At 42.0% G+C, this 15,183-nt stretch overlaps 1 protein-coding gene and 1 long non-coding RNA gene across 6 annotated transcripts in view; one reads left to right on the top strand and one right to left on the bottom strand.

The window, feature by feature from the left end:
• The window catches only part of LOC309540711, a 27,558-nt gene extending 20,012 nt beyond the window's left edge, over window positions 1-7,546 (bottom strand). For 2 of the 3 annotated variants that reach the window (XR_014223414.1, XR_014223416.1), the window contains exons 1-4: window positions 7,008-7,546; window positions 4,950-5,058; window positions 1,368-1,464; window positions 30-150 (exon numbers count right to left, since the gene is read on the bottom strand). This is a non-coding gene — a long non-coding RNA (uncharacterized lncRNA). The remainder of the gene's footprint in view (window positions 1-29; window positions 151-1,367; window positions 1,465-4,949; window positions 5,059-7,007) is intronic. The other variant, XR_014223415.1, reaches the window with a different exon arrangement.
• A 136-nt stretch (window positions 7,547-7,682) lies between these two features.
• On the top strand, window positions 7,683-15,145 carry LSM6 (LSM6 homolog, U6 small nuclear RNA and mRNA degradation associated). Of its 3 annotated transcripts, none has more exons than XM_082237788.1 (4): window positions 7,683-7,818; window positions 10,634-10,745; window positions 13,496-13,609; window positions 14,871-15,145. In XM_082237788.1, the coding sequence occupies exons 2-4, from the start codon at window positions 10,652-10,654 to the stop codon at window positions 14,903-14,905; spliced, it is 243 nt and encodes an 80-aa protein (XP_082093914.1). In that variant the 5' UTR covers window positions 7,683-7,818; window positions 10,634-10,651; the 3' UTR covers window positions 14,906-15,145. The 3 variants fall into 3 exon arrangements, with proteins under 3 accessions (XP_082093914.1, XP_082093915.1, XP_082093916.1); XM_082237789.1 differs by lacking the exon at window positions 7,683-7,818 and adding an exon at window positions 7,911-8,270; XM_082237790.1 differs by lacking the exon at window positions 7,683-7,818 and adding an exon at window positions 9,676-9,815.
• The last annotated feature ends 38 nt before the right edge of the window (window positions 15,146-15,183 follow it).

The following is a 15,183-nucleotide window of genomic DNA, read 5'->3' on the forward strand; positions in this document are numbered from 1 at the left end:
ACTGTGAAATGGTACACAGTGAGGAATACATGTATCCACTTATGGAGGGAGATATGTCTGTCTTGGGTTGGTGTCATCACTGGCTCGGGGCTGGGGTGATAATTGCTGTCAGATGAAGAAGAGAAGGGGGAGCCCACTGTGGGGAACAGGCTGAGAGGGAGGAAGCATAAAGATGTTCTTAGTTGCTGCCCTTCAGTAATGTTATACTTCCCCCCAGAGACATGGCGTCCCCAATGAATCCTGGGGAAAGTAGTTTGTTGCGGCTGCTGGGAATTGCAAACTGCATTTCTCAGGATTCTTTGAGAGAGGCAATGTGCCTTACATATGCATTTAATGTATGGTGTGGAGGTGACCAAATTCTGAAGTCTTTTACAGTCTACTGTCTTCACAACAGCCCTGTGAAGTAGATCACAGCACAATTTTAGCAGAACGACAAAAAGATCAGTACTAACACCTTCAAGACTAATAAATTTATTATGACACAAGCTTATTTGGGCATTAAAGCTCGCTTCATCAGATTGCATCATTTTTTGGTAATCCATGAAAATTTATGTAATGATACATTTACTTTTAACGTGCTTTAAAGCTGTGGTGCTTTAAATCCCAAATGTCATTCAATAGACATTTCTATTCATGTCTATTCAACAGCAAGTCCTATTGAGTTCAATGGGGCTTGCTCCCAGGTAAAGGAATGAAGGAACTGCAGCCCTAATTAAATTGATAACTATGGCTAGGGCTTAATAACTGTAAAAACATTATATTTTTTGTTCTGTTATGCCATCCCAGCCTTTGTAATAGCATGAGCTACAGATAAAACAAATACAACCCTGAAACACATTTTTAATCCTCTGTACAGCTCCCATTGATCTATGAAAAAGGCTTCATTATAAGTAGTTGGGGGTGAGAGGACTTCTTATGTTTCATTGTTTTGTACTTCGGTAAAAGGAGAACAAGAGAAAGACTGTCAAATATCACTTTATGTTTTACAGTTGGCCATAAATTTTTAATTGGGTCTTCTGCACAAGGATTCTGAAATTGTTCCTCTTTTAACGCTCCACAGTAGGTAAATGTTCCATTGTCTGGATTTCCATCATTAAGCTCAATTGACAAAGGCCAATGCAGCTGTCCTCATTGTAACTTTGTAACCATTTATGTTTGAGGTGAAGATGTTAATATGGAAATTTTGTGAGCTAGGAATGGCTATGAACTCTATCATTCTGATTTATCCCCTTTCAACTAATGCCCACTCTAAAGGAAACTTCCAATTGTTTTATATCTCAAGGCCAGCACCAGAGCAGATGTATGAAATTTGGAATGTTGGACATAAACTTTTATTACCAAAATTATAAATAATTTCTGCCACTTACCATGTTCACCTTTCAAGTTCATCTTGATTAAAAGACAAGGGCGGCTTCTGTCTGATTCCAATGAATAATAACACTAGGAAAGCTTTGCCATGGTACACTGTAAAGAAATTTACAGAAGCAATGGTACATAGAATCTACCTGATCTGATCTGAATCTGCCTTCCATCTATATAGGTTAAACACTGAAAAAAGATACCAGGCTGCAATGTTCAAGCCACTTGCTCAAAAATGCATGTAAGGCTATTTGTGACTTAATCATTTCATTGCTGTGGTCATACTTGTGTAGTGAACATAGATCGGCTTTATTTTCACCTCCAGAGTTTTGAACTGTTTAAACACATCCATTAATTATGGATTACGTAAACTCTTTGAAGACTGTATCTTTGAGGTCATTTAGATTTTGTCACTCAGGAAATGTAGCATTCTTAGGTTGCCCATTAACAGATGTGATTACATGATCTTCGAGGATATATTAAGATGGAATTCAACCATCTTAGGAGTTTTAATTTTCATCTGCTGTTTCCATCCTACATTTGTTAATAATTAATATCCACTCCTCTTGACTGGTAAGAGAGATAAGGCATACTTGCCTGTTGATCCAATGTTTTCTGAGATACTTCAGATTAATCATTTTAATTCACCTTTGCTGTAGTCTTCCAAAGAACTGCAAATGGTCTAGGTCATCCAGTGCTTGCATATACTTCAGTTAAAATTACAGCTATCTACCTTTACTTTGCATGTCTCAGACACAGCATCATTTGTGCATTATCTGAATGTTTTGAATGTCTCCTAACCATTGAGATAAATGTATATATGTGTAAATAAACCATATAGCATAAAGACACCACAGTCTCCACTGTGCCTCATTTCCAAAGGAAACATGAACCCTGGGTAAGTGCCTGTAACCCTGGAATCCTGCACGGCTGTGGAGATTGGGGTGGTGTATAACAACCAGCACAGAATGTACTTTGAATTAAACACGCATAGGATTGTGCTGTTAAGTGAACTTCGGTGATTCTCCTTTTCTTTCATCAAAGGACTATTAAACAGGCTCACTTCACATGCTTCTTACCCTACTGCTAAACCCTTGGCAATATAGTTGCACCAATGTGTTTGGTGTTGGACTTGTAGTGTTTTTAATTTCAGGGAAGCTGACTTCCGTTAGTGCAGGGGTAGGGAACACATGGCCCTCTAGGTCTTTCTGAACTTCAGCTCCTATCAGTCTTGACCACTGGTCATGCTGAGTGGGGTGATGGGTCTTGGGCGTCTAGAAACTCTGAGCTAGTAGATTATGTGAAAGACCTTAGAGAGCTGCTACAAGCTAAATAATACTGAGCTAGCTGGTATGACTCAATTCAAGGCAGCTTCCTATGTTCTTATGATGATGCTTACCATACCTTCCCAAGTTTCAGCATCATAATTTGCCCTCTGAATGATACTGGAGGGATTTGTTCCCTTTGCTGCACACATCATGCAGAAATTCACAGGAAATACACCTCTCAAGTAGCAGTAACTGTAGCAGGAAGACGAAGAGCAAATGAGTTGAGCTTCATTATACAGGTGCTAATGGAAGCTTTCCCATTGTTTTTAGTTGTTCAGGCTTTAGATGGAATTGTTGAGAGGAAGCATGTATTCACAATGTGATATTCCCTTGCCCTTTCCAGTGCTAAACATTCAACCACAGCAGAAAGGATATCTGTTATTTACAAATGTCAACACTAAAAGCACCATCGCAAATATTGCAAAATAGTGTTTTTGAAAAAAACAAAAACAGAGCCTTGCTTTCCAAAGGAAAGGCTGAATGAATTTGGATTACAATACCTCCAATGGAAGTTCGAGGATGCTATGGGGATGAATGTATTGTTACCCTGCCTTTTCTGTGAATGACTCCTGTGGTCAAGGGCAAGCTTTTTATATACCGTATACATCAAAGCACTTATCAAATATAAGCCTGGTGATATCTAACATTCAATTTAAGTACTACCCACTAGCAAGAAAGTGTATTCTACGTAAGAGAGAACGTGCTGGAGACATATTCATACTGGCCTGGCACTGGCAGGCGAGCTTTGTTAGGACTATGACAGGAAGGCATTAACATCTCCTGCTATCTATTCCACTGTCTTCATGAGAAGTGCAAGTCAAAGGAATTTGTGTAGCTGAAAATATGTTTCATCCACCTTTTCCGAAATAGGCTTTGGAAAAGATTATGGAACCCAAGGAATATTTCTCATGCATTTTTTTCATGATTTTTTTTTTATTAATGAAACATACAGTACAGAATGTACAATACAAAAAATGAGCTGAGCCAAACTGAAACTGTGCAGGAATAATTAAATTACCCCAAGTAAATTACCTGGGTTACCTGTTAAACCTATGGGAAACAAAGAACGTATTTTGCATGCCCTTCTACTTGTACTATCTAGAGCAGGGCTCATAGACATGGCACCTTCTAGTACACAAAAACCAAATATGTCTTCTCTGGCACCCAGAGGGTCCTCTTCTCAGGTGAAATGAGGCTTGAAAGATACATTCTACTATAGTGAGTAGAAAAGGTGTGCTTGGCTGCGATGGTGGTGGTGTATATGTCTGTCTGTGTGTGTGTGTGTGTGTGTGCGCGCGTGGTGCCCACAATTTCTCTGGATGGCTAATTGACCCATAGGTCCAAAAAGGCCAATCCAGAGGATTGGTGCTGGTTTGCATGGATACCCTTTGGCTAGCAAAGAGTGGATGAGCTGACCCAGCTTATCAGAACACCCCTATCTCCCAACATGCCTTAAGCAGACATGCCGTCCGGCATTTTGTACTACATAATTCAATTTATGAAGAAACTTTGCTGAAATTTCCGGGAAATTTGGGGAAGGGTCATAGCTCAATAGGAGAGTACCTGCCTTGCAAGCAGATTCAATCTCTTAACATCTCTAGGTAGGCCGGGAATAAAAGGTTAAAGGACCCTTGGATAGTTAAGTTCAGTCAAAGGTGACTATGGGGTTGCAGCGCTCAGTTCGCTTCAAGCCGAGGGAGCCAGCGTTTGTCCACAGACAGCTTTCCGGGTCATGTGGCCAGCATGACTAAACTGCTTCTGGCACAACGGAACACCATGACAGAAACCAAAGCACACGGAAATGCCGTTTACCTTCCTGCCACAGCGGTACCTATTTATCTACTCACACTAGTATGCTTTCGTACTGCTAGGTTGGCAGAAGCTGGGACAGAGCAATGGGAGCTCACCCTGTCGTGCAGATTTGAACCGCTGACCTTCCTATCGGCAAGCCCAAGGGGCTCAGTGGTTTAGGCCACAGTGCCACCCGGTCCCCTAGGGCTGGGAATACCGCCAGCCTGGTCAGCTGCTTCCAGTCAGTGTAGGGAATACTGAGCTTGATGGAGTTGGGATCTAACTTAGTATAAAGTAGCATTCTATGTTCCTAAATAAACTGAAGTTGTGCAGAAGTTGTGGTTTTATGCAAGATACCTTCCCAGCTGCTAATGTCTTGTTTTTGAAGACCAATTTTCTTTGAAAACCATTTAAACAATACAAAAACCATTGTCTCTGCTTCCTCTTCTGGCCAGACATAAAACTGTTCACCTCTTTTGAGTGTTTACTCTTGTCTCCCCTTGACATCTGTCCTCTGGAGAGCATAGCTACAGCCATCCCAGCACTCAAAGTGTACTTCCTGCTTTGCTTGGCAGAGGAACTAAACAAAATTAATGGAAATCGCGTACTAAACAAGAAATATTTTCAGTTCATGCATCAAGAGGCAGCAGTTATGTAATGGAGAACAAAGGGTATGCAGATAAGGAGCATTAAGAACTAGTTCCCTGCCCTAACTTCCCTCTGTGGGTAATGTGTTGCTGAGCTGGCTACCTCTCGTTTCCCTCACCTGCTCCCTTCCACATAACATTTGCCAAGAACTCATGCTGCCATTTAAATCAAGATTGGCCAAGGAAGTCATATGAGAAAAACACATTTGTGTATTCCTGTAAAATATGCAATATGATGGGTTAGCGGGTATTCAAGACTGGTTTTGACACTACAGGTATTTTATTTTTCATCCAAGAGCCAAAACCTTAAAATTGGAATGTAAAATATGTCACATGAAACCTTACAGCTTATAGAGTCTAGGCAGCTGTTTGACCACTTCATATCTTCTGGCTTGAAAATCATCAAAATATATTTTTGGCTCCTTCCCTTAATATATAGGAGTCCTCAATCTATGTTTTTAAAACTTCAACCACGTTGTAATAAAAAGAAAAGCAGACTAGATATTTTTTCCAGGAGAGTTGTGTGAATTAGGAACATAGGACACTGTCTTATACTGAGCCAGACCATTGTTCAATTTAGCTCAGTATTGTCTACACTGACTGGCAGAGGCTCTCCAGGATTTCAGGCACGGCTCTCTCTCTCTCAGCCTTACCTGGAGATGCTAGGGATTGAACCCGGGACTTTCAATGCTCTACCCACCCTTATCTCCATGTGCCTTATGTGCATGTTCTCATTTCTCTAGCTCCAGCACATAATGGGAGCTGACAGTCCCATCAAACAAGTGACACACCTGTTGAGAGTTCAAACTAAGCAGTGAGGGGAGGTACTGACAATTGTTTGAAAAGCAATAGGCAAAGTCACTCCTGAGCATCTTCTGCAACATTTGTTAAACTTTGCTGTTTTCTACTCCTGGGTCTGCCAAGAGCCACTAGATTCTGCAGCTGAATTGGCCCTCTCTGGACTCCACCTCCAGACCCTAGCCAGTACCAGAATCCATTAATTTCAGGAGTCTGCAACTCTAGTTGCAATTCACAAGCTGTACACTCTCCTTCCTGAGCAATAGGCTGCAGTCTCAAGTGCACTTAGTATGGAAGATGCTCCACTGAATACAGCAGGGCTTACTTCTGAGGCTGCTTAACACCATATATTTAAAGAAGATTCAAACCACATTTAACCCCTCAAATAATTCTGAGCACTGTAGTTTAGGGGGGCCGGGAACTGCAACTCTTCTTACAATTCTACAGTTCCCAGGGTTCGTGCAGGGTGCACTTTGAATGTGCTTTAAAGTTATGTATATGCAGCCTGAGTAAACATGTGCAAACCTCTATGCACATGTCAAACCCAGTGGGGCATTTTTGAGTGACGTGTTTAGGCACAAGCCAATAACAGGGATTTCTGAACAGCTGACCCTAGCGGCAGGGCTGGCTCAAGGCATTTTGTTGCCTGAGGCAAAGAACAAGGCAGCACCTCTATTAGACAGAGGGCCAATTGGAATGGCAGTTGAATCTTATTGATGGTGGATGAGGCCAAAAGCTTACCTAGTCCCTGTATAGTGTAGGGGTGGGGGTGGCGAGCCGACCCAGGCGCAGGGGGGGGGGCTGTAGGTCGGCATGGTGGCTGCTGGGCATTGGGGGCTGGACTGCTGGGCAGCAGAGGAGATGCAGAGTGGCATGGCAGTTGCTGGGTGTCTCGGCCACTACAGGTGGGTGGAGCCACTGCCCGTCCCTCAAAACACCAGCTACATAAGTTTTGGCTGTTTATCCTAATAAAGCTCAACAATTGTGGCAGCTCCCCTAAAAAAACAACCTCATGATGTACTCACAGTGGCCAATCATATGCTTATAGGAAGCCCACAAACATGTTTCCCAATACAGTACTTACAATGGGCTAGTGTTGTCCACCAATGAGGTCAGCAGAGGGCACTGGAGAGGCCACCCCCCCATGCCTTGCCAGCACCTGCTCTTGAGGCAGTTGCTCCACTCTGCCTAATGATAGGGGGGGGGGGCAAATTCTATGCAGAGGGGCCAAATTCTGCCTGGAGAAAGCACTTGCGCATCCCACGCAGTTGCAACATGTTTTCTGGCGACTCCGAAGAAGGCGTTTTCTTACAGGGGGCTCTTCCAAGGATTGCTATTTCAATTATTTCTTTATTAAGGCAGTCGCGTTGGGCAAAAGTTTCCTGCATTTGCAGGGGGTTGGACTAGATGACCCTCGTGACCCTTTCCAAATTTACAGTTTTATGATTATAATACTTGGGACCGGCAGCAACAACGTCCTGATTTGAAAACAAAGGCACAGCTCGCTTTTTATCGTTGCACGCGCGTATTTATTTAACTAAAACAAAAGCGGGCGGCTTATGAACTCCTCCCTCGCGGCTTCTCCTACCTATACCGTTAGCAGGGCGGGACTCTCTCAAAGGGAGCCCTACAGCCCGATCCCCCTGCGTGCGTCGCCTTTCCTCGGAAATAAACCCGATTTAAGTCCAACGGGACTCCTTCTCTCTAGCTTTAAGGAAAGAACTCCGCCCTGATTTTGAAAAGGCGGAGGAAGCGAAGACTTTTGGCCGGGTCGGGGCACCGTAGCTGCGACGGGAAGCTGCAGCGCGCTGATTGGCGGAGCCAGCAGCCCATCATCTTTCTTTTACGTTCGGGAAAAACCGCCCGAGCTAGTTAAGTAACGCGAAGAAGCGCGGGTGAGTGACTGAGGGCGGGCAAGCGTGGAACTCCAGGGCAGCGGCGGCGCGAGGGGTGGCGGTTGGGGGGGGGGGGGAGAGGCCGCGCGCGCGCTGCTGTGGCGGAACATTCTAGGCCGCGGCCTCCCTCAGGGCCTGCGCGGCGGGGCCCGCTCCCTTCGCAAGCCGCGGCCGTCGAGGGTGTCGCTTTCTCCCTCAGCGCCTCGCAGCTGCCCTGTTAACGAGGGGGCCCTGGACGCTGGTTTCCTAGACCCCACCGGCTTGGGAGTCAAGTGACACCCCCCCCAAAAAAAGCGGGAGACTGCGGCTCTGGCCGTCGCATTGTGTGGGCTTCGGCTCCTCAGCCCTTCCCCTTGCTGGGTGCCTGCGATACACTGCCGAGCAGCCTCCCTGGCTTCGGCGTGCGCTCCTTAACGGCATACGACCCCACAGAAGGACTGGCAGCGGAGAGGGTTCGAATTCGCGCAAATTGTGAATTATCAATTCATCTGCTGCAGTTCTGCATTCCACCTTCTCCCTCCCCAGGTTCACGTTACCCTCACAACAAACCTGCGAGGCAGGTGGGGCTGGCCCGGTGTTACGCGGCGGTTCTTTAATAGTTGGGCCGTAATTTGAACCTGACACACACCCACCCACTTCCTATACGTCCCTTTGATCACTACTGTACAGCACACGGGAACACATGGGATGCGGGTGGCGCTGTGGGTTAAAGCCTCAGCGCCTAGGGCTTGCCGATCGAAAGGTCGGCGGTTCGAATCCCCGCGGCGGGGTGCGCTCCCGCTGCTCGGTCCCAGCGCCTGCCAACCTAGCAGTTCGAAAGCACCCCCGGGTGCAAGTAGATAAATAGGTACCGCTTACCAGCGGGAAGGTAAACGGCGTTCCGTGTGCTGCGCTGGCTCGCCAGATGCAGCTTTGTCACGCTGGCCACGTGACCCGGAAGTGTCTCCGGACAGCGCTGGCCCCCGGCCTCTAGAGTGAGATGAGCGCACAAACCCCAGAGTCTGTCAAGACTGGCCCGTTCGGGCAGGGGTACCTTTACCTTTACCCTTTAATTTGAACCTGACACACACACACCCACTTCCTATACGTCCCTTTGATCACTACTGTACAGCACACGGGAACACAGCTACTGCCACAGTGGCCTTAGCAGGAGCACACGCAGGCAATAACAAAATAACTGCCAAGTGCAAACTTCTTACATCAGGGTAGAATAGGAATACACTTGAAAGCAACATTAATTTTTTTAATCCTGCCCTTCACAAGGATTGCATATGCCAAATGGCGATAGGTCAAGGAGCCTAGGTCTCTGTTAGGTTCTTCAGGAAATTTTAATGGAAAGCTTCCTCTGGTGCTGTTCTATGTATGCACCCACAAGATACCTTGATTTTATTAAATTTATTACCCACCCTTCACCAGCAGGACTCCAGGAGGAGTCCCAGAAAATAGTTATGGGAGTGCTAAATGTTAAGTTGCAAGGCTTCTTGACTCATTTTCCTTAAGCAGCTCTTCCAGTTTCTGTGAATTTTATAATCCAAATGTCTGATTGGTCTATGCCCAACATTTTGATGGAAAATTGTGGACACTTAAGAATGCCCTATTTTTTCCTGGGGTACATATACACTGTACATCATGTGTGCAAGGTTGCCAGGGCTGCTGCAGAGAAGCATAGTATAACGATACTACCTCTAGCTGTCTTGGAAATAATTGGGTCATCTGGAGCTTTTATGAATGAATGGGCCTGACCTGTGTGTGTTTGCATGCAGAAACCTTGTGCATCCACTTGTAGGTTTTCATTTCTAGGTTATCTGTGACTGTCATCATCTTGTTGCTGGTGAATGATGGTGAAAATAGAAAAGGAAAATAAGAATAGTTAAAACACTTCTTAAAAATCCAGAACACCATATTAGAGGCAATAAATGAAGAAAATATTTTGATGAATCCTTTGCTGATGTTCTTGGGCAGGAGCCCTAATCTGTTACAGCATAAATCCCAGTTAGGTCAGTTGTGTTGTGTAGGCATCTAGTATGTTACATCTGGGCTGCTATGGATATTGTGAAATGGGCATAAGTTGATTTGATTTAGCAAAAAGTGCAGAGTTCAGGATATTCAAAAGAAAAGCAGATTTAGAGACTTTAAATAGATCATATTTATTGTGATATTTGAGGAAATGCTGCCAACACCAACTTGTTCTTCTAGGAAACATGTATCCAGTTGCAAAAACAATCATTTACTAAATGGATCTGAAGTTTTAGATGGTTATTTACACGTTTAACAAATTAGGCTTGTTATACGATTATATCAATGTACCTTTGGAGTGCTTTCACTCATCAGTATGTTACTGCCTTCAAATAATGAAAGTTCTGAATTAGCTGTACATGAGATGAGAGTGCCTGTGCTTATGCTTCCTCAGTTAGCTATTTATTTATAAATCCATAGTCACCATGTTAAAAAAAGAATCTGAATTCCACAATACTGTGAAGTTCTTTTGTAGAAAAACTACAGAGACAGAATAAAGGCATGCCAGAGTACTTTGAATGTTTTCAAATGGCGGTGTGTTGTGAACAGATGTGTTAGATAAGCTTCTTATTAAGAATATCAAACTGTATGTAGTTGAGAGTAGTTTCATGCAATGGCTGTAGAACTGCAGTTTCAAAAGCCTCGCTTCAGAATTTTTTTAGCTTTATCCTCTTGTTTGATATTTATTTCCCAAATGATCACTTTACAGAGCCAGCATCCTACCTCTGTTTGTTGAGCATTTGTTTGTGCTGTTTTGAGTTCTGCATTTCAACCGTTTTCCTATTTCTGTTTCCTTTAGCCTCCCAGATCTGTCAAAATGAGTTTACGGAAACAAACTCCAAGTGATTTCTTGAAACAAATCATTGGAAGACCAGTTGTTGTAAAGTTGAATTCTGGAGTTGATTATCGAGGTAAGTTCTGTCAGTCTTGTGCGCCAGTCATCATGATATATTTATGTGATCTTTGAGTTGGGAAGAAAGGAACCAATATAATTTGGATTATGATCCTGGCCTGTTCTCGGAGAGTTCTTCACAGTCAGGCTCAGGCATTATGGGTTATATATACAAAGGTAGGAGTAGTGAGATTAATTTAGTCCCCACATCTGGAATATTTTTATCATCCTAGCCAAACTTTTTGGATTGAGAATTTGCTGTTTTGAACAGTAAGCCTGGCAACCCTAGCTGATTTACTTAAATTCTAAGCCTACTTGGTGTTCCAAATGAGGATGAGGCTGTGATGACATTTCTAAGCAATACTAGACCATCTTTCTAAGATGTTGAGTGTAAATTAAATGTTTAAATTTCCGAAGAACTCACTTCATTTAAAAGGATTCTATAGCTAAGAAGAAAGCTGATGGGGAACTTTGAGACTGTACATCTTTTCAGGAGTGAGGTTTTCATTGTACCACTACCATACAAGAGGTGATTCTAGGAAAGAGACCATTTAATGCTTGACAAACACAAGATGAAAGCTACAAGTTTGTAGGATTTCCTCCTTTTTTACATTGAGAGAGAAAATACAGTTCTACTTATAGAGTTTACTTTAAAGTAATCACAAATATTTTTGCCACATTTCCAATAACATCCTTTTAGAATAAAAAATAATAATTTATTATTTGTACCCTCCCATCTGGCTGGGTTCCCCCAGCCACTCTGGGCGGCCTCCAACAAAGATTAAAAACACATTAAAATGTCACACATTAAAAACTTCCCTTGATAAATATGATCCGAGACCTTTGTCTGCTTTTCTGATTTCCTTGAGATATGTCTAGCTTTCTAATACCTAGCCAAGGTTACCTTTCTAATACCTAGCCAAGGTTAACTTTTGCAGCTGGGACTTTTGTTTTAAGAGTATGTAGACAGTGGAACAGATTCTCCTGAGAGGTAGTGGGCTCTCCTTCCTTGGATGTTTTTAATCAGAGCTTGGATGGCCATTTGTCAAGTATGATCTAGTTGAGATTCCTGCATTGCAGTGGGTTGGACTAAATGACCCTTGGGGTTCCTTCCAACACTATAATTCTATATTTCTATGATCTCAACTTCAGTATCTGAATTTTCATCATATTAACTTGAAAGTAAAACCCTTTAAAATCATTAGGACTTACTTGAAACTGGTTGAAACCTTGGTTTAAGAATACAGTCGTACCTTGGCTGTTGAACGCCTTGGTACTCTGGACTTTTTGGCTCCCGAACGCCGCAAACTTGGAAGCGAGTGTTCCGATTTGCGAATGTTTCTCGGAAGCCAAACTTCCAACGCGGCTTCCGATTGAGTGCAGGAAGCTCCTGCCACCAATCAGAAGCTGTGTCTTGGTTTTCGAACCGTTTCGGGAGTTGAATGGACTCCCAGAACGGATTAAGTTCGACAACCAAGGTACGACTGTAACTGAAGTATGTTGGCAGGACATTATTTTTAAAATATTTCATACAACATTATTTTTTTAAACCCCACAAAATCATTACATATTTTAGAATAAACTCGTAGCATTTCCCCCCTCAAGCCTTCCTCTGAATCTGAATCTTGTTTGCACTCTCAGGTAATATTAAATAGCTCTCTTTAATACTAAAGGTAAAGGTACCCCTGATAGTTAAGTCCAATCGCGAACGATTCTGGGGTTGTGGTGCTCATCTTGCTTTACTAGCTGAGGGAGCCGACGTTTGTCCGCAGACAGTTTTTCCAGGTCATGTGGCCAGCATGACTAAGCCACTTCTGGAGAAGCCAGAGCAACACACAGAAATGCCATTTACCTACCTGCTATTTATCTATTTGCACTGTGTGCTTTCAAACTGCTAGGTTGGCAGGAGCTGGGACTGAACAATGAGCTTACCCCATCGTGGGGCCTCGAACCACCAACCTTCTGATTGACAAATCCAAGCAGCGTAGTGGTTTAAACCACAGCACCACCCGCATCCCATTTTTAATACTACACACTTTTAAAACAAAAGTTGCCTCTTAGATTATTATCTTTTTAGATAACTTGATAATTTAGATTAACTTTTCCCACATTGTATACCTAAAATGTTGTTATAGCTGTAGTATTCCAGTTTTCAGTGAATAACATACATTTGGACTTGTGTACATGGCTGCTTCTTTCTATTATTCGGATTTATTTGGTTTCTATACCACCCTTCATCCAAAGATCACAGGGTGGTTTGCAATATGAAAACATAAAATACATGCCATACCATACGAGTTAAACTTGATGTTCCTATGTCCATTCAAATTCATGACAACTTACTGCAGAATGTTAAGATACAGTAGTCTTAAGGTAATCCATAAATGGAAGGATAACCTTTCCAGGCTCCAGAGAAGAAACTGTTGATCTTGTCGCAAAGGGTTCTGCTACAGTGATACTACATTTCATATGCTAAATTACAGATAGTGACTTACAGTGCAATCCTAACAATATCTACTTGGAATCAAGTCTTATTGAAGTCAATGGGACTTACTCCTAGGAAATAGGGTAAGGATTGCAGTCTTAATCAGTTTCTAGGAAGACGTGGCAATTCTTTTTACCATAACAACCTATAGCTCTACACTTCTGCTTGCCTAGTCATTTTTTTTGCAATAATGTACTGTACTTGTACTGAATTTTTAATACAGCATTTGATTTAAAAATGTAGCTCTGAAGTCTAAGCAGTTCTGTGGGTCTCATTGATTTTAGGTGTTCTGGCTTGCTTGGATGGGTACATGAATATAGCTCTGGAGCAGACAGAGGAGTATGTAAATGGACAACTAAAAAATAAATATGGGGATGCTTTCATCAGAGGAAACAATGGTAAGTATGCTTAACTAGAAGATACTGGGTATTAGTGTATTTATCCAAATTGTTTTGAGGGAGGATTTTTTTTGAAAAATTAGGTAATGGCTGTTTGTGCACATACTTTTGATGGTGAATTAGATGTAGTAAGCAGGCATCCATAAATCTTTGGCTTCTGTGAAGCCTCCTGCAGAATGACATGTTACAACACCTTCCTCTTGCCTCATGTTCTGGTACAAATGAGAGAATTTGAGGTATGATTAAATATTTCAACTCAAATGAGGCTTTGCAAAAAGGTAATAAGCGATCTGTGTTGCCCTCAAAGTCAAGAGTATGGAGCTCAGTGGCGGTTTGTTTTATTTTTACTTTACATTTTAGGAATTGTTCCTGGGATTGGAAAATAGATTTTTAGGCAGTGCTTCCCTGCAAACATTTTCCATTAGCTTTCTTGGTGGTTGCACCAGGTTTTACAGAGTTGGAAAAATAGGCTTTCTTAATCTTTGCAGTGATATAACTTCATTTATTTTAGAAGTGATGCTAGGATCAGGTAAATTAAGCCGGGGTTGGTGGGAATGCATGTATATAAATATTTAAAACAAAGAAACAAAAGACCCTGCAGTGTATGGACACTTGAAACTTTTGGAGCAGTCTAGCAGGTAGGAGCTTCTCTAGTATGATGGCTCAACTTAAGTTTAATGGGTGTGTCATACGCTGAACAAATCTAGTTATTTACCCTTCTAATTTCAATGGGAGCATTAAGGATTTGCCCTTTTAGTTTCAATGGGAGAGTTGAGCACATACATAAATAGCTTGCATTGTAATCAGTGGGCTTTAACAATTTTTAGTCCTGGCAGGATCATGCATCTTTTAGGATTGAGTTAGTCTTACTACAAAGAAAAATATATTTAGAGCTATACTACAGGATTGGCTCCAAGGAATAATGAACAGAAGGAAGCTGCTATACTAGCACTGTTGGTGCAAATATTCAAAAAGTCAAATGATGCTAAAAGAAATCAGTTCTGTAGCAGGTTTCATACAAAAGGTTGCAGTAGCAAAACCTCTTTGGATTTATTTTACTTTTCTCGCAGTGTTATAGTACGAGATGTAAAACAGGCTTTCCATCAATGATCAGTATTTTTGGATCAAATCAGTATTTCTGGCAATAATATTAAGTTTATGGACTGTAGCTGTTATAATTATACCTATTATATATACACTATTATATATACAAGTACATTTATGCAAAACATCCTAATTGTCTTTTCCTCCTTTTAAACAGTTTTGTATATAAGTACACAGAAGAGGAGAATGTGAGCATACCTGAAGATGGAACATTTTTGTATTGCAACTTTAGTTTCTTAACATTATTTTGTTTGTTACTGGCAATTCTTCAGTGAACAAGGTTATTTCATTCTGCTGTAAAAGTTACATGGCCTGTAAGTAAGGATGGTTGTTGTTTTTTATATGTAAAAACAAAATGGAATATTGCTGACAGAGTTTGGAATACATCTTGTGTTATAATTTGGAATGAAATAAACTTGGAAAAGAATATGATCTGTTTATGCTCTAAGCTAATTTTATACAACATCTGG

This window comes from Podarcis vaucheri (assembly GCF_965113315.1).
Source record: "Podarcis vaucheri genome assembly, chromosome: 9".
In the NCBI taxonomy this organism is placed as follows: Eukaryota; Metazoa; Chordata; class Lepidosauria; order Squamata; family Lacertidae; genus Podarcis; species Podarcis vaucheri.